We start from the raw sequence: 24,122 nt of genomic DNA, 5'->3' as shown, positions 1-24,122 counted from the left end.
CATATTCTCAATGCTTTCTGTCACAGGCTGGAAGCTCGTAACACTAAAAGCACACAAGTCACCATTCCACACTGCACCAATCAGAATTCAACTATGTGGCTCTCTGGGTCACACACCGGTATCTGCAGAAGGCGCATTAACCAACAGAGCTTTCTCATTGGAAAATAGCTCACCTCTCAGTGATTACTTTACCATGCATTTATTTTTCACTTAAGGTGTGCGTTATTTTATATGCAGTAACCTGAAGGTGAGGACCAACAAAATAGTTACAGATGTTCTGTATTCCCTTTAGCCACGCCTTTGATCTCGCCCCGACGCTCGCTGCCCCGTCCCCATTGATTCCAGATGAGTTCCCATGTTTGTTTAATGCACTTTGGCTGCTGGTTAAAAACCCAACGAAAAGTTATCAAAACAAAATTCATTAACGAAATTCATTCTCATATCAAAGTTGTCCTCCTCGTGCGCCACTCAGGCGGCAACATGAACATTTAAAAATACAATGTATTTGAAGTCAACATGTGTACATTGAAATTCTTCTTGCTGGGGTCTCCAGGGCTCTCTGATGCATCTGCTCCTGTCCCCATATAAATGCCCCTGCCACTGTCCGTGTGCAGTGAGGGCGGAACAAGCGCCCCAGCAGCAGCCCCCGAGGTGCAGGGGACACTGGGGCCCGTGGGAGGAGGAGGCGGGGTCCGAGGAGGCGGTGCTGCTGCTGGATGTGGAAGGGGAGCTCTGAGCAGGCAGCAGAGGTGCACTGTCAGGGTGACCTGTCCCGCTCAAAGATGGCGCCCAGAGTAGCTTTCAATGGCTTAGCATCATTCTCTGTAAGAGGCTCTGTCCTGCTCCAAGATGGCGCCAGGAGAAGTTTTCATTGGCTGCAGCTAGTTCCTGGAGTTCTGTGGGCGACCATCTTTAAACGGGATAATTCGTGCAGCGCCTCCTTCAGTCCGCTCTCTATGTCTATCACTTCTGTCCTCGTCTCGAGGTGGAGTGTAGGAAGTTCACATGCAGGACGGGCCGGTCGGGGATCAGTTCATCTACTTGGTGATCCAATTTCTCCGGTCAGTGTTGGTCCTGTAGCCCCTAAGGTTAGTGCCCTGTCTGTCATCCCGTAGGCAGTCTCACCTGCTTCATAGACACGGCTTGCTTCAAAGCGCTCAGTGCACCCCTGAGTCTGTGCTGGTACCTTTGAGCCCCCTGCATAGCTGCCAAGATTCCAAGGTCCAGGCGTAATGCGCTGCTCCAGTTCATGATTTTTCCTTTGAACTGTGGCACTTGTAGGCTTGTTTTCTAATGCAATAACTACATGTCCCAGAATTCAAAGTAAAATCCCAAACCGTTGCTGTGCATCACCCATGGACCTGGAAAACTTGGCAGGGCCGCCCCTGCAGTTTCAGTGCCTCTCTGAGCCCCCTGCAGCCTCAGTGTACTTCTGAGCTCCAGCTGCAGCCTCAGTGCTCCTCTGAGCCCCCTGCAGCCTCAGTGCTCCTCTTACCTCCTGCTTTCTCAGTGCTCCTATGAGCCCCCTGCAGCCCCAGGGCTCCTCTGAGCCTCCTCCAGCCTCGATACTCCTCTGACCCCCTGCAGCCTTAGTACTCCTCTGACCCCCTGCAGCTCCTGAACTCTTCTGACCCCCAGCAGCCTAAACGCTCCCCTGTGTTCCTTGCAGCCTCAGTGCTCCTCTGAGCTCCTACAGTCTCAGTGCTCCTCTGAGCCCCCCTGCGGCTTCGGTGCTCCTCTGAGCCCCCCTGCGGCTTCGGTGCTCCTCTGAGCCCCTTGCAGCCTCTGTGCTCCTCTGAGCCCCTTGCAGCCTCTGTGCTCCTCTGAGCCCCTTGCAGCCTCTGTGCTCCTCTGAGCCCCTTGCAGCCTCTGTGCTCCTCTGAGCCCCTTGCAGCCTCTGTGCTCCTCTGAGCCCCTTGCAGCCTCTGTGCTCCTCTGAGCCCCTTGCAGCCTCTGAGCCCCTTGCAGCCTCTGTGCTCCTCTGAGCTCCTTGCAGCCTCTGTGCTCCTCTGAGCCCCTTGCAGCCTCAGTGCTCCTCTCTGCTCCCCCTGCAGCCTTTGAGCTCCTTTGAGAGTCCCGCAGCCTCTGAGCTTCTCAGGCCTCCTGCAGCCTAAATGCTCCCCCGTGCTCCTTGGAGCCTCAGTGCTCCTCTGAGCCCCCTGCGGCTTCAGTGCTCCTCTGAGTGTCCTGCAGCCTCTGAGCTCTTCTGACCCCCTGCACTCTTCTGACCCCCCCCCTGAAGTCTCAGTGCTCCTCTGAACTCCCCCCACTCTCCCTGTGCAGCCTCAGTGTGTAATTACAGTGGCTTTACCACCAGTGCTGAAGAATGCTAGTGGATCAAGGAGTAGCTGAACAATGATCTGAAGATTGACTACACTAAAGTCTGGAGAGATGAGAGGTCTGGAATATGCCTCACGAGACACAAAGTGAGGGTGTGTGGGTTTCAATGAGTGGGGTGATAGAAGAGGGTGGACATGCAGAGGAAGTTATACAGCACATAACTGATGGTTAAGGCAGCAAATCATCTGAGTGGTGTGTAGTGAGAAATGTTTCACAAGAGGGATGAAGCTTCACAGAGATATGGGGCACCGATCCTGAGAGGGAGTATGTTTGGATATTACTGAGGAGAGAGACGCAGCATCACTAAGAGATGAGGTGCTGACATGCATGAGTACGTGCCTGGATATCGCCAATGAGAAAGATGAATCATGTCTGAGATGTGGCAGGGCCCTGATTAGGAATATGGATACTCATTGAGGAGCGTCTCACTTCTACAAAATTATGAATTGGTCACTGCATAGTGTGACCAGTGTGCTGACTCTGTATTATACTTTTGATAGTAATATGTTCAATCAGTGTTCTTTTTTTAAATTGCCACAAATTGGAAAGTGCTTATTAAATCATTTGCATGTGAAACATTGATTTGAAATGATCTCAAATTGTAAAGTGTTGTGATGTCAGAATAGGCATGTGCGCGGTTACTGAAATGTAGAGGCCTTGAAAAAGAAAGCTTTCCACCTTTTTGCGTGGAGACTGAGGAGGGCAATCCAAGCTCTCTTCGTTTACTTTTAAAGTAGTGGACGTCATCCTGTCTATGCGCCATTTATCAACCAAGACTGTTTACTCTGTCAGTTGGTCATGTTTTATTTTTGAGAAGTAAGTTGAAACATCTCTCCACTCCCAACATATTTGTTTTAAGAGTTGTGCTTTGCTGTTGGTCCTGGTAAGGTTTATGTGTTGGCTCTTTCGGCTTTTCTTTCTAGCCATTTCATGCATCCTTGGTTAAGTCACCTATTCTGATACCTTTCTTGTCAAGGTTGACACTCATGTTTCCCTATTCTTTATCACTCCACAGTCGGATCTTAACTTGGTGCTCTATTGATGGATTGCCCGTTTGAGCTTATGCACAGTTGCCACTTGAGACCCCTCACATTTAAGAATGTCTTCTTACGATCAGTTCTGCTGTTAATGAGCTGCAGACCTTGTCTGTACCTCAATCTTTTACTTCTCTCTTCCCATACAAGCTTGTACTTTGTGTGAGGGCATGCTTCCTACCAAAGATGCAGTCTCTATTTCACATCCGACAATCCATTACCTTGGCTATGTTATCTCTTCCTCTATGTCCTCTTGAGTAGGAAGAGACTGCACCATTTGGAGTCTGCAAAGGGTTACAGTTTTTACACTGACAGGATACAAAAATATCATCTAGCTGACTTGGCTTTCTCAGCTTCAAGAAATACAAGGCTATGTAGAACCACACAATGTCCCACTCTATCATCCAGTGGCCAATACTTCTACATTCTTGCAAAGTGGGCTTTCCATGAAAACATCAGGGTCCATTTCACCAAAGGAAAGGCTGCTTCTTCGACAATGTCCAGGGTTATTTCCTGTACTGGTTTGTCAGTGACATGAGCCTCTATTCACATAATTATCAGGCACTACTGCCTCAGTTCTGAAATCTGAATCCATGGACATGTTTGTTGCCAGGCTTCTTGATCTGATAATTTCTTCAGACACACTTCTTGGAGATACTGCTTTCGTATTGATTCAAGAGATTAGAAGTCCTGAGGTGGAAGCATCCTTGAGAAGGACTTTCCTTGCCTTTGATAAGTCATTTTGGTGGATAATCTTCCATCAGATTTCTCACTGACCCGCTCAGTTTCCAAGTTGGAGGTGCTAGTGTCCTGCCACAGTTCAAGACAGGCACTCTTAGCTGAACCACACCATAGAGTCATTGTCCTTTTAAAATCCTGGCATCTTTATCCCATATTTAGCAGAGTGGCTGTAGTACTGATCCGGTTCATCTGGAGAAGGGTTGGGTTCCCCACAAAAAAGCCTGAAAACAAGATGTGGCCTGTAGGACTCCTGGGATCCTATCAATGCAGGGGGTGTAGAAAACTGGTGGCAGGTGGGGGTGAGATGTGTCAAGAAAAGTAACAGAAGGCCCGCTATGAGACCAGAGTTCGGCTGCCTGTAGGATTCACGAAAGCGAGGCTGTGAAACTGTGAAGCCTGCTATGGGAGGTTGCATAGAGAAACTGCAGTTCTAATGCAGTGAGGCTTGATGGCACAACCAGGTGGATGAAGCAGAGAAGTTCGCTACTGAACAAGAGGGAGTTGCAGAGCTGAATGCTGTGACACACTATACTAAGGCAGAGTGGAGACAGGAATCCTGTTGTTGGGACTGAAAGGTCCCTTGCATAGTGATGGACATGTGCCCTAACAGTAATGATGTCTGGATACCTGATTGTTAGAAATAGGGTCTCTTGTTGGCAGTCAGTTTATACCTTGTCCAAGTAGGGGCCCTCAGTCCAGTCAGGGTAAGGGAGATACACAGCTCAGATAACCTCTGTTCACCCCTTAGTAGCTTGGCACAAGCAGTTAGTCTTATGTCAGAGGCAATGTATAAAGTACTTACACAAACACATACAGTAACATTGAAAACACCACAAAATTATTCCACACCAGTTTTGAAAGATAGCCGCCAATATTTATCTAAATCAAAAAAGACCAAAATGACAAAAATCCAACTTAGAGTAGCAAAGAAATTAATTTTAAAGTGATAAGCGGCTTAATCCATAAAGATCAATGGATGTGTTGTTTTAGCACAAAGTACCTAGTTTGTGTAAAAAATAAAGCCGTACGGGCGAGTGTGCGTCAGAAAAGCAAACGATGCGTCGATTCCTTACTCACAAATTAGGCCATGCAGTGATTCTTTCTCTGCCGGGTAAGCAGTGCATCTGTTTCCAGACAAGCATCCTCTGGGTCGGTGCGGTGATGTTGAAGATTTTGACACCCAGGGACGATTCGTGGAAAATCCTGACACATGGCAGTGATCAATCCGCACTGAGCTGGCAACGTGTCGATTTCACCGGCGCTGTGTCGATTTTTCAGCTGCAGTGCAGGCGCTGCATCCATTTTTCAGCTGCTCAGCTCTGGTGCGTGGATTTTCCCTGTGGTTCTGCCAACTTCTCCTCCTGGGGGCCCAGGCACTGGATGTGGCACCACTTGGCAAGTCAGGGGTCTCAGCAAGAGAGCCCAGGTGCTGGCAGATGAGTCTTTAATGTCACTGAGGCTTCTTAAGAGGAGGCAATCACAGTCCAAGCCCTTGGAGAATCTTCACAAGCAGGATATACAGCAAGGTCTAGTCTTTGTCCTGCCTCTTGCCTGCCCCAGACACACTCTTGGGGGGTTGGAGTCTGTATTGTGTGAGGGCATGCACAGCCCTTTCAAGTGCAGGTGTCAGCTCCTCCCTTCCACTCTAGCCCAGGGACTCATCAGGATATGCACGACACGCCTCAGCTCCCTTGGTGTCACTGTCTAGAGTGAACTCACAAATAGCCCAGCTGTCACTCTGACCAGACGTGGATTCAGCAGCCAAGCAGAGGCACAGAATGGTTAAGCAAGAAAATGCCCACTTTCTAAAAGTGGCATTTTCAAACAGACAATCTAAAAAACAACTTTACCAAAAGAAGTATTTTTAAATTGTGAGTTCAGAGACCCCAAACTCCACATCTCTATCTGCTTCCAATGGGAAACCTCACTTAAAGATATTTAAAGGCAGCCCTTATGTTAATCTATGGGAGAGATAGTCCTTGCAATAGTGAAAACCGAATTGGGCAGAATTTCAGTATCAGGACATCCATGGGGCTACCTTGAGCCTACCTAAGGGGTGACTTACATGTAGTAAAAGGGAAGGTTTGGGCAGGTCGAATTGGAGGTGCAAAACTGCACCAACAGGCACTGCAGTGGCAGGTCTGAGACATGTTTAGAGGGCTACTCATGTGGGTGGCACAACAAGTGCTGTAGGCCCACTAGTAGCATTTGAATTACAGGCCCTAGGCACCTGTTGTGCACTTTAATGGGACTTACTAGTAAATCAAATCTGCCAATCATTGATAAACCAATCACCAATACAATTTAGACGGAGAGCATATGTACTTTAGCACTGGTTAGCCGTGGTAAAGCGCCCAGAGTCCTAAAGCCAACACAAACAGGCCAGACAAAACAGGAGGAAGGAGGCAACAAGTTTGGGGATGACCCTGCAAAAAGGATCAGGTCCAACACTGATGCTGACTTTTGTTGTCGCGGGTGATCATGGATCATGCATGTGCACCATGACATAGGCCAGTCTCACGGATTGTGGGGTTTGTTTTGTTTGGGAGGGGTGCCCAAAGCACTCCCCTCATATTGGTGAGAGCTACTGCCTTTACCGGGAGTTTAAGTAGCACAAGTGCAGTGGTAGTGGACCACAGTGTAGGGCTCAATAGGAGTGAACAAGCCTTTTTTTTTATCTCTGCCACCTGAGTAAGGCCTATAGGCGCAGTCATTTAAAGTTCCTTTGCTATGTGCTTAACTCGCTCTTGGCCTGCACAGATGGGTGTGTAGTGCTGCACAGTCAGTGTATTATGTACATTTGCTGAGGGCACATGTGCCTGTGAATGCTAAAATACATGGAAAACCTAGGGCTGTGCAGTGCGTGTATATTGTATACATGTGCTGGGTGTATGTGTACCTGCGAATGATACAATACAATGAAGATTCTGGGGTCCATTTTGGGAGGCCAAGGGTTAAGTGTAGGAGAATGGGGAGGTAGAGAAATCCCCCAGATAGATTTGTGGATTGCTGCATTCCTGTGAGCTGAGTGGTGCACACTGGTGGAAGGGTGAGCCAGGCTCTTCAGTACACTTCAAAGGATGCTCTTTGATTCAGAAAGAGGTCAGTGGGAAGGTGCCTGGGGACATCTCAGGAAGGAGATGGGGTTGATAAGAGAATCATAAAGAGTAGGGTTGAGGCCCTTGGGTAACCTTTTGATACACACATCACTGTGGCTGACATCTTGGTGTAAACCTCTTGTCACTGCCATGGCCTGTGTTGTGGGACTATCAGATGTGGAGGTGCTCCTGCTGTGACAGGCTGCTTTCTGAAGGAAGGACAGGGCAGAGGAGAGGGCACTTCAAAAGGAAGCAGACCCCCAACATTAATTTCAAAGACTTAGACTGTAAATCACATTTGGTGTCTGGAAATTAACTATAAGAAGGGGAGCTTGAGGCCCTCCCCAAAGATTGTGAGGTGTCAAGCAGGCAGTTGGTTTGTGTGAGGAGGAGAAACTCTGCAAGTCTGCCTGTGACCAGGCTGGATTCTAAAGCCTGCCAGTCTCCTAGCTGGGTGAGGGATTCCAATACATATGCTTTCGGTTGCTGGCGCATCAGTACCTGCCTGCTTCCGAAAACCAGTGTACCCTGAGTAGAAAAGGAGACCGGTGGAAAAGGCAAGGTCCAATGGGAGAACTTGGCGATTAGATCTCTGAAGAAAGGTGTGAGGAGAATGGCTTTTGCAACAATCAAGTCGCAGCCCATGTATTGCGGGTGGTCAGGTAGAAGGTACAGTTTGTGCTGGTGCTAAAATCGGAGCACAAGCAGCATGAGCCGTGCATGTTCTGCCTGTTGGAGGAACTCAGCAGAATCTTAAAGAGTTTTTATATAATGCATGATTCTAGGGAGTGAAATACTGAGCCCAGGCCTAATTCTGAGCTGTAAAGTGAAACACATCTAAGAAAGGGTGCCGACCATCCACTGCCATCTCTACACACAAACTGAAATGCTGCATGTTCATGCAAAAGTAGAAGACCTGGAAGAAATATCCCAGGAGAACAATATCCATTCTGTGGAATCAATGAAAAGAAACAGACAGGCAGGGAACATGGAAGAATTGGTGGAATCTGTTCTCAGTTCATTGCATTTAGAACACACCTTATCGAGCCACTTTATGTGGGAACCAGTAAACCGATCATTAGCAGCAATACTTTACGTTGTACTTTACTGGTTTACAGGAAGTAATGACACTAAAAATAACTCAACATTTTTTTGGTGAATATTTTTGCTGACTGCAGTGCACTTGTACTAGGTTAGTATGGGTTGGCGGGGAACTAAGGCTAATTTGGATTCTATTATAGAACCTTATTCCATGGGCGGCTCCGATTTTCAGATATATTTCCCAGTGCCACAGGTACATTACGCATCCTGCTGGTTTGAGGAAGTAGAGATTTGTTCATGTGACCTGGTGGAATGAACACTGGATTCTCCGGCTGGAGTCAATGGTGTTACAATAGGTAAAGTCTTGTTGGCGAGGAGAGAGATAAATAGTTGGTTCATGGTAAGTTGAGCTGTGTGTGAACTTTCCTGGGATGTCAATCACATATGAACAAAGACATCTCCCTCTACTTCGGAAACTTGAAATAACACATATTGGGGATTTTGTCATTTAGGACAGAGCTGTATTGCTAGAACAGTACAAGAACAAAGGAGGGGGCTGAGAGATCCTGGATGCTTTTCTGAATTAGAAGATCAAATACAAACTTGCTTCTGTTTTGCCAGCTTTCCCGTACAACGCGTGACGTTTGAGACTTTGGTTAAGGCCATTATGATGAAGGTGGCAGGCAAAACTGTTTCTCTACTTTGTCATCATTATTAACCTTGTTGTTTCAGCTTACAAATTTAACCCATACAATATAAAACACATAACACAGGTGCTGTAAAACACAAGCAAATCAGAAACATGAACAAAAATAAACATTATATCAACACCAATTAAGAAATAAGGGATTCATCTCAAGCTTATGACTCCTCATCTCCCTAATAATGCAGTGCAATAAAAACATGTCCCCACTATTAGGTAGATAAGGTGAAAGCTAAGATGAGATGTGCCTAAACCCAAAAAGAAATATTATATTATAGTTAAGCTATTCTTTTGGGTCATTGTGCAAGATTGGAAAATCAAGATTTGATTCCCTTCACCACCAGCTGTACAAAGATGCTGGTAAAGTGCTTATGTTGTGAACTGAATATTGCAGGATTCGTACGTCTTCGATTAAAAGTCAATAAAAGTGCAGCTCTTGTGGATGTCGCTGCATAATATGGGACCAAGTCTAGGTGGCTGCCTAATCCCACAAAATGTCACAAGATAAAGGTCACACTCGGTGAAAACTGTACAGGAAAGTCTGATATGTTGAATGAGTACAAGGCACTCTTGCTACCCTGCACTCTGAAAATAGGCTTGTAAAGTGCTTCTGCCAAGCACTAATGGATTGGGTCTAGTGCATGGAGCCCCCTTACTCTACGGGATGTGATCCAAGTGACTCCAAGCACAGGCCACCTGCATTACTTACAGTGCAATACTGAGGACCTCTGCCGGTCTGTTCATAGATGTAATTACCGGGTGGAAAACACTCTGCTGGTACTTGGTGCATTGAAGGTTATGGAGGGTAAAATCTGGTGGCTTACATTGAAAGTATTGTACTCCGCAAGGGCTATAACACATGTATGCAGACACCACTGACAGGCGTGTTCAATATTAGTTCGAGTGGCTGATTTTGTAGTTCTGGTGTGGCTATGCTCTGGGATACAGGCATTTTGAGATGATGAGATCAATACAGTTGAAAAAATTGTGGTTGCGGGAATCCTAAAGGACCAGGGAAGGTTGATAGCTGGGGATGCACAGTAATCACTACTGATGGCAAAAGACAGGGTAGGACTGTGTCGGCATGAGAACAATCTACTGTGAGTTAAAGACCGGATTCTAAATTTGGTGAAAAGCTGTGACCTCCAAGAACATTTGAGAAAACTGAACCCGAGGCCAGGCCCTAAAAACATGAGCTGCATGTATTGCGTACCTGCTGAACAATGCTATGAAGGAATGTAGGCCTATGAGTGGATTATCTGTACATATGTAATGAATTGTCCAGAGGTGTGCTTTGGAGATGAGGTAAGGGATGTTTTGGGATATCAGGAGAAGTGTAACATTTTGTTCAATTCATGCTTTCAGTGGTCCTGGCTCAATGAATGATAAAAGTGAAAAAAATAAGATCCCACGTTGGTTCTTTTCACCATAGTGTGTAGAATAAAGGATGGGAACTGGTGTCAGCACCCCAGGCCAGGCCTGTCCAGGAGGTACCTGAGTCAGTTCAGATTGTGGTGCCACCTGGTGGCACAGGAGAACTATTCCAACTTTTCCACATCCAGTCTGGCAACTGGAAGAGATTTAGGAGGTGAGGAATCTGCAGACAGAGTATCCACCAGAAGGATCATTACTGAAGATAAGTAGTTTGTTTCTTAAGTACCATGTGGTGCCCTGTGGACTTCCAAAATACCACTGTAAAAAATTGGGGAATACCATCATGCGTCATATTGCCTTTAAACTGTAAAACACATTGCTTGTTTTTGATCAACTGTGGTGTTCGGTGTGTCAAGAAAGTTCTAAAGTGCATTCCATTTTAAGTGTATTTAGACACTAGTCAGTTTGCAGTCACTTAAATTGCACCCTTTTTGTGATTTAAAATGCACTACAAACAGTGTCTGGCACAAGTAAGATTGAAACCTGATTTTAGTAGTTTTAAAAGATTTACAAATGTACAGAGCTACCAACTATGAAGTAGTCAAAGCAGCTCTTGTTTGGGGAATAAAAAATATTCAGGCGTTTGATGGTGTTTACTGGGATGAAATCCTTATGGGATACTGGAGGCGAAATATCATTAGCTAGACTTCTGCCATTGGCTCAGATTTTAATAGCATGTTCGGAGGTGAGGCTTGTCTTGCATAATTATCCAGGATTACAAGGGGGGGAAATGTCTATTTGGATTTTTGAAATGTTATTTTCAAAATTGAATCAAATATTCTGACTTAGCAGCCCTGGCGGGATAGGATGGTACTGACTTGTCTTAATATATTGTAGTTTGGAAACAATATGAGATAGCTCCTTTGATGGTATTGAAGTACTGCTAATGCGCTCAGAGAATTTTTCAAAAATTCCTTGCTTTATGAAATGGTAGTTCATAAAGTCGACCAGGGCCTGGCATCCTTCCAACTGTGCTTCCAGTTATTTGCTACTTGTGGGCTGAACAAATGGAGGGACTGTACACAGGGTCAACTGGTCCTTATAGTTCGTTGTCAAGTTAAGCGAGAACTGGCGCTAAAGTTGATCTGAAAACCAATTAAGTGTCATGTTCATGGGGCACCAGACTTCCAGAGGCTGTATCTTGAAACTGGGCCGTTGTGATCAGCATTTATGAATCGCGACAGTGCCCACCTAACCGACTAATTCACCATTTCCAACTAGGACACTGTATTCTACTTTTAGGCTCTAACTGTGAGTTCAGACCTCAATTTTCTGTCTTATAGTCACCTGGCTGTGGCAACCTCACAGACATTTTTTTCTCATTCACAGAATCAAAGGAATTGATGAACAAACCTGCAGTTCACCAGCACCCAAAAAGTCCTGAGCAGCATTACCAGAAGGAATATTTGTATTAGTTTGAAGAGTCTGAGAAAACATCCACTTGGAAGCTGGGTCTGTATATACATACACACACCCTACAATATGTTCTGGGGGAAAACAGTGAACTAGCTTGAGCAAGAACTTCATACAGAGCTCATCTTTATGGACAATTCAAAGTTCCGTACTATGAATAATCTTTAACATTCTACAGAGTGAGAAGTATTTTGCTTAGGGCTTGCATTTACATGTACCTCAGAGGTTGTGTTCTGGCGAGAAACCATACTTGTGTACAGAGTCTGAAAAAAGCCTCACTCAGAACTCGTAGCTGTACATGCATCAGATGAACCATATGAGACTGAAGCACATCGGTGCCCAGAGTGTGAAATCAATTCATTCTAATGTCAAACTAGGGCACGCATCAGAATACCCATATTCTGGAGAAACTACACCATTGTTAGGAGGATTACAAAAGCTTGACTCGCCAAAGAAACCTGTTGAATTTCCAGAGAAAGTGTATATGGGAGACGTCATAGCACTCTACGTCGATATGAGAAAAGCTACAATACGGGCTCTTTTCTGCACAGACATCAAAAAGTTTGTTCAGAGTGTATGTCATACCAGTGTATGGAATGTGAGAAAAGTTTCACTGAGCCAAAGAGACTGATGAGGCATCAGAAAATCCATACTGGTGAGAATCCCTATCGGTGTACAGAATGTGGCAAAAGCTTCACTCAGACAAGTGCACTACTTGTACATCAGATAATCCATACTGGTGAGAAACCCTACCACTGTGCTGAGTGTGGCAAAAGCTACAGTGTGAAGTACAACCTGTTGCAGCATCAGAGAATCCATACTGGTGAAAAACCCTTTCAGTGTACAGAATGCGGAGAAGGCTTCCGTATAAAGAGCACACTGTTGTCACACCAGAGAATCCATACCAGTGAGAATCCCTATCAGTGTACAGAATGTGGAAAAAACTTTGTTAATAGATACAACTTGTTGGCACATCAGAGAATCCATACTGGTGAGAATCCTTATCAGTGTACAGAATGTGGGAAAAGCTTTGTTAAAAGATACAACTTGCTTGTACATCAGAGACTCCATACTGGTGAGAATCCCTTTGAGTGTACAGAATGTGAAAAAAGCTTTGTTAAAAGATACCATTTGTTGGTACATCAGAGAGTCCATACTGGTGAGAAACCATATAATTGCACCGAATGTGGGAAAAGCTTTGCTAATAAATACAATTTGTTGGTACATCAAAAAATTCACACTGGTGAGAAACCATATCCATGTACAGAATGTGAGAAAAGCTTTACTCAGAAGAGAAGGCTTTTGCTACATCAGAGAGTCCATACTGGTGAGAAACCATTTCCATGTACAGAATGTGAGAAAACCTTTTCTCATAAGAGACGGCTTTTGGTACATCAGAGAATCCATACTGGTGAGACATCCTACGAGTGTACAGAATGTGGAAAAAGATTTATTGAGAGGGGAGAACTGGTGAAGCACCAAAGAGTCCATACTGGTGAAAAACGCTATCAGTGTACTGAATGTGGGAGAAGTTTTACTTATAAATCAGGTATGTTAAGACATCAAAGAATCCACACTGGTGAGAAACCCTATCGGTGTACTGAATGTGGGAAAAGCTTCCCACAGAGAACCAAACTGCTCATACATCAGATCATCCATACTGGTGTGAAACCTTATCAATGTACAGAATGTGGGAAAAGCTTCACTGAGAAGAGTCAGCTATTGAAACATCACAGAATCCATACTGGCGAGAAACCTTATCACTGTACAAAATGTGAAAAAAGCTTTTCTGTGAAGAGAGGACTGTTGATACATCAGAGAACCCATACTAATGAGAAACGCTATTGGTGCACAGAATGTGGAAAACGCTTTAGTGAGAAGCAGAGACTGGGGAATCATCAGAGAATCCATACTGGTGAAAAACCCTTTGTGTGTACAGAATGTGGAAAACACTTCACTCTAAAGATCACACTGTTAAGACATCAGAGTATTCATACTGGTGAGAAACCTTTTCAGTGTACAGAATGTGGTAAAAGATTCAATAATACTCACTATCTGTCAATACATCATAGAGTCCATACTGGTGAGAAACCATATGACTGTACAGAATGTGGAAAAAGATTCATTGCAAAGGGAACATTAGTGAAGCATCAGAAAGTCCATACTGGTGAGAAACACTATCAGTGTACTGAATGTGGTAGAGGCTTCATTCATAAACCTGGTTTCTTAAGACATCAAAGAATCCACACTGGTGAGAAACCCTATCAGTGTACAAAGTGTGAAAAAAGCTTTCTTGCGAAAAGCACACTGTTAAGACATCATAAAATTCATACAGATGAGAAACCTTTACAGTGAACAGAATGTGGTAAAAGATTGAACAATACTTACAGTTTGTTGGTGCACCAAAGAATCCACACTTGTGAGAAACCTAATGAGTGCATTGAATGTGGTTAATGCTTTAATCCGAACAGCACACTATCAGACATCAGATAACCTACCCAGGGGAGAAACCATATAAATGCACAGAATGTGGGAAAAGCTTCACTCAAAGGACAACTCTTTAACAGCATTGGAGGATCCAAATGTAGGAATTGTGAGAAAAATGCACACTGCTTCGAAACCCTATATGGACCCATAATTTAAAGAAGGCTTCACTCAAACAAGCAAAATGTTCATATATCAGAAAATCCATACTGATGAGAAACCCTACCACTGCACAGAATATGGAAAACGCTTCAGTGAGAGATGCAGTTTGGTGATTTTAAAGAAACAAATTGTTCAAACTGAATTTACTATCAAGCTGATTCATCGATGACAGTCTATAGTATTCCCTGAATTATTGCAACATAATGAATTAAGGTTATTTTGGAAAGTAATCTCTCCAAGCGAAATGCAGTCCGGAAACTTGTTTCTTGTCCAATCTCAAATCATGATTAAAAGTGTTACAAACAGGAGTTATTTAAAAATTATCAGAAGTAATAAAGTGATGGAACTTAGAAATTTTGAAAGTGGCTTCCTAAAAGAATACATTATTACAACTAGTAAAGGCAGAAAATTGTCATGGGCAGGAAGCTAAGACATCAGGAAATGAAATGCAAATAATTTTTTTAATATGACATGAGGAGATGATGCCTTACTTCAGTTAAAGTTCATCGTAAGGCCACTGCACAGCACTGAATCGATTGCTCTGTCCTAGGACTTGCGGTCATGTGACAGGAGCAGGAGACGCTTGCAGTTTTTACTGGAGATTGAGCTGGTGCTGTGCCGGAGGTCTTTTAGGACAAAGACCCACGAAGTGGTGAGCTCCAAGGAGGGGAAACACCATTCTCGCCCATTCATCTGTACTGTTCTCGCCCCTCATCTGCTGCCGGGCGGCATTGGTCCAGCCACTTGGTTAGTGCCAAAGACTGGGAGTTGCAAACCTTGGACGAGACCGGTGGAAAGGTAGTGTATTTTTTCTTGTGATGCCCAGGAGTGTTCCTATGCGAGGACATTTGTATTGCCCATTAAAGTTACCCTGGTCCTTGTGGTTTTTGATGTGGTTTGTGACAGAGGTCAGTAGATGCTCATTGTGCTATTTGACGTGGTCTGCAAGATTCTCAGCCCTTTGCTTGTCAGTGTGCCGAGCAAGATGACATCAGTTATGGAGCTTCAGAAGGGATTTGGGTCCTCTCTATTTTTACATAGGCTGCGCCACAATGGCATATGGAGAAAAGCCATTGGAGATAGAGATTTGGTGATTGTCTTTTTGGCACACAGGAGTGCTGTCCCTCATTTAAGGGAGTATGGTGAGGTGAATAGTTGCTGTGGTAGCAAGGAGTGTGGTGGTGCACCCATCTGTCATATCTTTTTGGAGATCAAATGGAGAAGAGTAGCCTGTGCCCTCCATCAGAGAGCTGATTATTAGTTAAGGTTTATATGAGACAATAGGGCCACAGAAGAGACTCTTGTGCCCCTGGTGTGTAGACTTCCTCCTCCCCTACTTTGAGGTCAACCATACCCTGAATTGTTTTTTTAGGTTGGGTAGCCACCCTTATTAATTTCCAAGCAGGGGTGTTTGGTCGTGGTGGTAGAAGTGTGGTGGGGTTGTGGGGAGCAAATAATACAGTGAAGGTGGCTTCAATGTGGCTTGTGGCCCTGTGAGTGCTGTGACATAATCCTTCAATTTTCAAGTGTTACACATTAATGTTATCAGGGTAGATTATTATTGACTTCTAAATAGGTGTTTGAGAAATGGAAATGAAGAAAGCACAAGTAATCACTCAAATATTATGGTCTAATAAGATTTGTATTGGGTCTAAAGGTCAAGGAAGAGTTCCCAAGCAACATATAGGGATTTATATTTCTCAGGTGAATAGGGAAGATAAATCTGGAAATATCAGTTCACTTCTAAAAGGTAAAGATATTAGATCTCCTCTATCAGATTCCATAAGAAAATTTGTATTCAAGCATTTCCTCCCGGTCAAAGATGGAAATACGATTCAGCAAAGTATCACAGTAGATAATCTGCAAAAGCAAGTGTTGACTTAAGGGGGCCAAAACAGGATGGATATCCCTGACTCAGCAGCCTCAGGCTTTAGAACATCACTGAAGTAGAAGATTCTATGATGTGCAAAGCACAAGAAATTATAGTAGATGCCACACGGAGTCACGATAAATGGAGTCTTGGTGAAGAAATGTCTCCCTCATTTTTGTCAACAGGTGAAAATATAAACCCAACAATGTCTTGTGCCTTACTGAATGTAATATGCTTATGCAAGGAACTCTAATAGGTATTTTTGAAGTACTGGTTGTAGTAGATAAAAATCAACAGACCCATACATTTCTACATCACAATTTAACTGAAGAATTCTAAAAGGTGAACATTTTGCTTATTCATTTTTATAAGACCAGTGAACGAGATTCTTGAAAACTTGCATAATGACTTGTCAAAAAATTTGGTAGAAGACCATGTTCCAGATACCAATGTGGCCTTAGATGATTTAGTTAATAATGATTTAGGAGGAAATAAGACGTAATGAATCTCTTACTGGCCAATGCTGCTTAAACGTAAACTTCAAAACATTGGGCAACTGAACCTTGCCTCAGATGTTAACCTGCCTTATTGATGAAATCAGAGAAAATTACATCAGAAGGGGCAAAGGAAAAAGAAGAAAAAAAAACTCCACTCAAACAGTGAAAGGGAAAAGAAAGCATAAAGAATGTGTTATGCCAACAGTTCTCGGTGCCATTTTATTGAGAGGAATCACAGAGGCGATGGCACTCTGAAAGTTACAACCGAAAGGGAAAGAACTTGGATGATCAAAAATCAACTCAAAACGTGTCTGGAGAGAAGGGGATGAGCTCTTCCAGCCAAAAGAAAAACAATCAGACACACAAGCTAATGTTGCATATTGATAAAGTCTTAAGTCATCAAACCCCATGTAGAGCGTACAAACTGATTCAAGAACAACATGGCCACTTACTTTGGTGTTCAACATTCTCCATAAGGGGAAAAAACCTGAAAACTTTGCCCTCTAAATTTTGCAAAGCGTCTCCCCCTGTTTGAGCACATCCCTGAATTGTCTGACGTTACATCATAGGATATAAAAGCGGTTCGTTTTATGAACAACAATGAAGAGTGAGAAATATCTAAAGTAGATTTCCTCTCACTTTTGACTGCCAACACAGTTTATCAAATTGAGGAGAGTTTTATTCTTTCAATTGTGTTTGAATTTAGGCACTGACGTAAACCTGTTAAAACATCAGCATTGCCTGGTGTGTTAAGATGGTAGCCTGATGGACAGTCAAGTTTGTCTTTATCAAGATCTGGATTTACATTGTAACTATCCTAGAAATTAGAGTGAAGTGTTTCACGTCAATCCTTTGCAACTAGAGAGAATTCGCGGATTGTGTTCCCTAATGGCAGCTGCTTAAGCAGGTGTTGTTCTGGATTTCTGGATACAAATAATCATTTCTCCCTCGTAGATGATTGTGATGAACATGTTCCTTAGATAGGTCAGGGGCCTTATGCACAGGATGCTGGTTTCTCAGGGAGCGTAAAATTATGCGATTGGAATATACATAGTAACCATCAGTGTTCTAAGGCTGGTAAACCTCAGCATCTTTGAAACAAAATAATTAATATTTGGGTAACAGATTATTATCCCTGGCACTTCAGGCTTTCAGATCACTGGTTATCCCACCCGTGTATGATATGTGACCATGCAAAATATTTGCATGATCTGAGAAAATGAGAGTAAAATATAGTGCAAAATAACATGTTGTCAATCTTCCATGTCTTATTCTTTTTATTATTCCAATTGTCTCTTCATGTCAAAGATTACCGATAACTTCACTATTTGAACCTCTTCCTTTTCATAAATTCGCACACGTCAATATAATGTACACTTTGATACCACAACACCCACCCCATGTTTCACCACAAAATTGCTTCTTCAGGGCTGTCAAATTAGAAAAAAACATATTTCAGTAATTTATGGTAAACATTATTTCATCCATAGCATAAAATAATTTACTCTACAACTTAAATATTGAGTAACATTTTATACAATAAAGTTGTGTTAATTACTCTGAATGCTACCAAAATTAACACCTACATTTTAATTTATCCTAGGATATGACTATTTAATCCTGTATGGCGCATCACTTATCACTTATTGCTAATACAGATACACATCACATTTCCATTCATGGTATGTATTGAATTTCAATGTAACAAATTTTGAAGGAGGACTCATTTTGATACCTCACTCAATATAGATGAATATCAGCATTTAATGTTCTAATCCAAGTATGGACCAATTCCATATTTGAATAAATCTACATACACAGTGATATAAAATGAATTAATTGTATATGCTCATCCAGTTTATACAAGAAATTATAGCAGCAAAAACAGCACTGATTAATCATGTATACAAGCACAGGTAACCTACTCCAGTCCCACTACCTCTACATCTAGGGGACACAAGGAGGGCACCAACCCCTGACTATCTAATACAAAGAACAGTTAATAATTAATCAGTCCTGTCTGATGCCACACATGCAGTCAGAATCCTTCATGAAATATTGTTGCAGAAACTAGATGAGTTTCGTCATGAAGGTCTGTGGTTGACGTTTCGATCTCCCGCGGCTCAAACAATCCCTGAGACCATCCTCAGGACAACGTGTCATGAAGGAATTAATTACAACAGTTGTTTCTCTACAATATAATAAATGCCTTATATTAATAAATCAATATGTACATGTAAAAACAAACCAAAACTCAAAACACGCCATACATAAACGTTGATTGCCCTCTCACAATATACACCACATGCAGTCACCTGTGAATGGAATCAAAGCCATCTCATGCCAATGTGAGCTGAACCGTACACTCATGCCTACGAGACCTCACCTACATTAGAAAGAGTGACCAATCTCACCACTAATACCAGTGCAGTGCCATGAAGGAGAATGAAACTGACCTTCTGTTTTGGCTGCCTATTTATACTGAGAACAGGTTCCTGCCAAGCCATCACCACATGGTTGGAGGTAATAAAACATACTAGTTTTTCTGGTAGGATTGCCACAATCACCTATTTTAAGCTTAATGATTTACTTCAAGTTCCCTTTATCATATTTTATAAAAGGTTAGCCCATGCAATAACAATGACAAGCTTGTTTTTTGGGGGAGATATATATTGATTATATTTTTATTATTTGGAAGGGCACAACCAAAGTTCTTGAGGCCTTTCACAAACATTTACATGACATTTCAGTCAATATTACTTTGCAAAAGAGCTGTATGCTTTTTGGATTTACAATTGTGTGTGGATGAAGGAAAGTTAGTGCCATTAATGTTTAGAAAACCAACAGCTGGTGATATTTTACATGCTCAATATGGGCATTTGAAAAAAATAATCAATAAGATTCCCTTTGAACTTAACTTTTGTTATTATTCGCCAGGAGATACCATATGTGAACAGACAGCATCTCCACTTACATTTATTTGATATAAAATCCTATGCAACCTTATGACCTGTTCAGTGTCTTGTTTGCTGTTACATATATATATATATATATATATATATTTGTTCACTGTCTGAGTACTGTGCTGGGACACTCGGCTGAGTAGCCGTGCGCTCTATAAAAATCTTAATAATAAAAAATAAATGCATCGTCTGCATTAATTTGGATACATAATGAAATGTATATTGTCCTTATACTAAAAATGTGAAAATCATCATCATACAAGATATTGTGTCCCGTACCCTTTTTCAATAAGTTTTATTATGATACAAGTTAATATTGTAGTATTCACACTTTCAAAGCAAAATTAGAAGTGTTAGTGAATGAGTCCCAACAGACATTTATTTGGCATATTACTTTAGGGACCTTAGGCATTATTCCCCAGCATGTTTGCCTTACTTTCAAAGGTAGATATGCTCTTCCAGTTTGAGGAATGTAGGCGTCGGAGGAATTCTTAGACACTCGCAACTTGCATCCACAGACTGGAAGGAGTTGGACTTAGCACAGTGGATGCGCTGAAGGTGCATGAAAAACATGTTTTCTTGAGCTTCAAATAGCTAGCGATGGAAGGAGTTAGTACAGGTTCACTTGGCAAGTTACAGGATTAGTTAGGACTCTGATGAGGACAGAGACATGAACGGGTAAGAAAAGCTTAGGCTAGGTGTGCTTTGACAGGGCTATTGCATCAGTAGAAGGCAGAGAGTAAAGGTAGTACAGACACACGTCATCACTTCATCTTCACCTACGGATTCAAACCCATTGGAGCCGTACTCGCTCCGATACTGATTTACGTCTTCACTCAACAATGGGAATTACTCAAAGCCATACAGAACACAGCAGGCAGCCTCCTCCCTCAACATCTCAACACACACACCCTGGACCTCAGTCAGCTTCACTGACTCCCCATCCAGAGCTCTTTCAGCCTCCTGAAACACATTCACAGAATTGGACCAGCATACCTCACAAACACACATTTTTCTCACATTTCTGTGATGGAGAGATCTGGAATATGCGGGGACACAGTCACTAGGCCTACCCACATAAGTGAGGTACCATTTTATTGTGAGACTTGTGGGAGTATAGAATAGTCCAACATTTGTTATTACCAATTAGATTTTGCTGCATTTGTGCTTTTTCAAATGTAAGCCATTGTATAATAAAGAAGACGTTTTGAACAATACCCTCCGAATCTATGCTAGCACAGGTACGCACAAATTCAGAGATGTGCAAATAACCACTGCTTCTAAACTCCATATCTTGTGCCCATTTCACAAATACATAGGTTACCTTGATACCCATTTTTCACTTTACATATTTCACCGTACAGGTTGTGAACACAATAAAAAACAATATATAATGCAGCTCAGTTGTTGGTTCTGGGTACCTTCAGTTCTATGAGCACCCACAAACCCTATATATCCTCACAACCAGAAGGGTCTAGCTGACGTAATAGTATATTGCTTTTGTAAATTGTTCATCATGTCAAAAAACATACATAGATGAAAACGTCACAAATGGATGTTTTTTCCTATTCATTTTCAATATTTCTTTACGTCAACATTTATTTTCCTTGGGAAAACCTTGAGGGATCTCCACACATGACCTCTTGCTGAATTAAGAATATTGTCTACTTTTCCGAAATTTTGCTTTCCTGGATTACCCATGGGTTTCATATTGGTTTCCACCACAAACTGGAAGAAGGTTGAGAGCACAAAAAATATGAAAAATGAATTACCTCTTTAAAAAATGCCAAAACTGTAGTACAAAATTAGGTTTTTTGATTTCGCTCTGCATGTTCCTGAAAGCTGGTAAGATGGCGACTTTAGTATAACAAATCATTTGTTGGTGCTATTTTCAGGGTAAACAAATAGACTCTTTTATCTAGAGCATGTTTTTTTTTCTTAGTTTTCATTAAAAAAGCTTACAATTTTGCAATACTTTGCCTATTTTCTAGGCCACCTCCAGGGGAACGCATAAACACTGAGTACCTTCAGACTCCCCAGGATGTTGAAAAGGGACGACGCAAATTTGGTATGGGTACCTTGTGTGGAAATAAAGTTATGGCACCCCAAGTGCGAACTACCCTAAATAGCCAAAAAAGGGCTGGGGTGGAGGGTTAGCACAAGGCGGGGCAGAGGTCCAGCAGTTAAGGGGATAAAGATGGCTTTTACTCATCTCTTAGTCCAAATTACCCCATTCCTACAACATCCTGGGAAACCACCCATGAAGTGGAAGTCATGGATAGGTATGTTTGAAATATTTCAAGTTGCCGTGGATGGCGAAGATTTTGAACCTAAACGTAAAGCAGCATTACTTTTCAGCCACCTTGGTCAAGAGGGGCAGCAACATTTTGACAATCTTCCCGTTGTGAATGCTCCACATGGATTATCTGACAATTGGTGCAAGTATGCTGAAGCCGTTGCCAGCCTTTAACAAAAATGTTTTGAAGAGCCAACCCAGCTTTCTTTTGCAACATTTCGATTTCTTCAAAAGTAGGCAGAACCCAGAGGAAACTGTACATTTCAGCACTTCAGCATTTTTGCCTCTACGTGCTATTTTGGGATTGCTTTTGATGTGTACATTTAAACCCCATTTTGCTACAGTTGTTTTTCACAAAATATTCAAGAGACACTTCTATCTTGTAGAGATCACACTCTTAAAGAAGTCATGGACATTGCAAAGAGCATTGAACGTCCCATAATTTCCAATAAGCTCATAACTCAAGAGTGCAATGCAGTGTCTTCTGCAGTGATGGTAAATGCTGTCTGAACTATTGATGCCATTTCTCTGAAACATAAAGGTGGCAAAAATGCTTCAAAAGCATCAAATACTTCATGTTTTAGGTGGTAACAGCTTTGTGACAGCTCTCCCCTTTGCTCCTCCGCTGCCTCGCTGGTTACTGAATAGTTCACTTTGTTATTATGTCATTGTGCTCAACCTTGTTTAACTTCTCTTTGTTTAATCTTGTTCAACTTGTTTCTTTCCGCCATTTTTCCTGCCACATCTCCCTCGCGCATCCTGCCCTCGCAGGCCCTGCCTACTGCCTCCCAGCACCCCTGCCTCCTCCCAGGACCTACTCAATGGAGGCCGCTACGTGGCCCCACTGAGCAGATCCTTCGTGGCAGCTCCCCCCTCCTGCTTCGCTGTCTCCCTGGTTACGGAATTGTTCATTTTGTTATTGTGCTAAAACTTGTTTAACTCCTCTTTCATTAATCTTGTTTCACTTGTAGTGGATCCTATTTAGTTAAAATGGGAATCAGGAGTTGAGCTTAGCCTTCTGGCTTGCAGGCCTGTGCCCCCGACACCTAGTGACTTTTAACCTTCTTAGCTTGCTCTATCTTAGCCTATTTATTAAATTATTTCTTTCAAAATGGCTGCTATGTTTATAGCTAGTGAAATGTTTTGATTCTACGTTATCAGTGCCACTCTGTGACGACGTCACTATCAGTGTCAAAGTTAAGTGAGATACGTAGGTATTCACAGCATGTCCCTTCCCCACTTATGCGTGACGGGAACATAATGTACTTTGGAAGGGAATTGTTTATACAATTGCTGCCCCAGGCATGCATTCTTATCTATTGTTTGTGAACATACCTGCATCAGGTGTCCTACAAGATCTGTATAAATGCATCCCATGCAGACAAGGTTATGAGAGGGATTCCTACTAGGTGCTATTTACGCCATCTGTGCTGCCTGTCGCTTTGATGCAGACCCAGCCTTCGTGTCACCACGGATTCTCATCTAGAGACCTCATTCCAAGGTAACAAGGGTTGTGGGGTGCATCTCATTGACCTGGTAATGGCAGATTAGGTCTAACACACCTAGCTCTCCTTAGGATAGAGATTAGTTTCTCCAACCTAGGATTTTAGGGATATTTTATATTTCATGATTATTGCAAGATGGTGGGGGTCTTTGTATTCACAACTCTTATCTTTACAATGCTGCTTCTTGCGTTGTTCTTTATTATAATCATTGCAGCTTATGCATTTCACTGTAGACTGCAGCCTTTTTAATAAACCTATTGAAAACTTTACTGCATCTCCTTTATTTTCCATGTGTGACTGAGACTTATTACTAACATGAGAAAACGGTAATCTCCGTTTAACCACGACTCCCCTGAGAAGTCGCATTCTAGAGTCCATGCGTAAAAGCTGCAAGAAATCACCTTTTACTGTTTGGGTTTTGGTGAGGTACTGCTTCTGAGCCAGGAGGATTTCGCCGACAGACAGTTGCGGCTTGTTGTAGGATTTGCCTAGTTGACTACATATAAAAGTGCTGTCATCCCTAAACCAGCAGTCTCGACTA

The 24,122-nt window shown here is 42.7% G+C and overlaps 1 protein-coding gene across 1 annotated transcript; it reads left to right on the top strand.

Annotated features, from left to right (window-relative positions):
* Positions 1-976: 976 nt before the first annotated feature.
* Positions 977-23,844, top strand: LOC138283006 (zinc finger protein 850-like). The gene is made up of 2 exons (XM_069221117.1): positions 977-1,088; positions 11,721-23,844. Exon 2 carries the CDS (start codon positions 12,381-12,383, stop codon positions 14,157-14,159), a length of 1,779 nt encoding a protein of 592 aa, XP_069077218.1. The 5' UTR covers positions 977-1,088; positions 11,721-12,380; the 3' UTR covers positions 14,160-23,844.
* Positions 23,845-24,122: the final 278 nt, after the last annotated feature.

This window comes from Pleurodeles waltl, chromosome 2_2 (genome assembly GCF_031143425.1).
Source record: "Pleurodeles waltl isolate 20211129_DDA chromosome 2_2, aPleWal1.hap1.20221129, whole genome shotgun sequence".
NCBI classification, from domain to species: Eukaryota; Metazoa; Chordata; class Amphibia; order Caudata; family Salamandridae; genus Pleurodeles; species Pleurodeles waltl.
The sequence above is the reverse complement of the archived record's forward strand: the minus strand, read 5'-3'. Positions and strand labels throughout refer to the sequence as shown.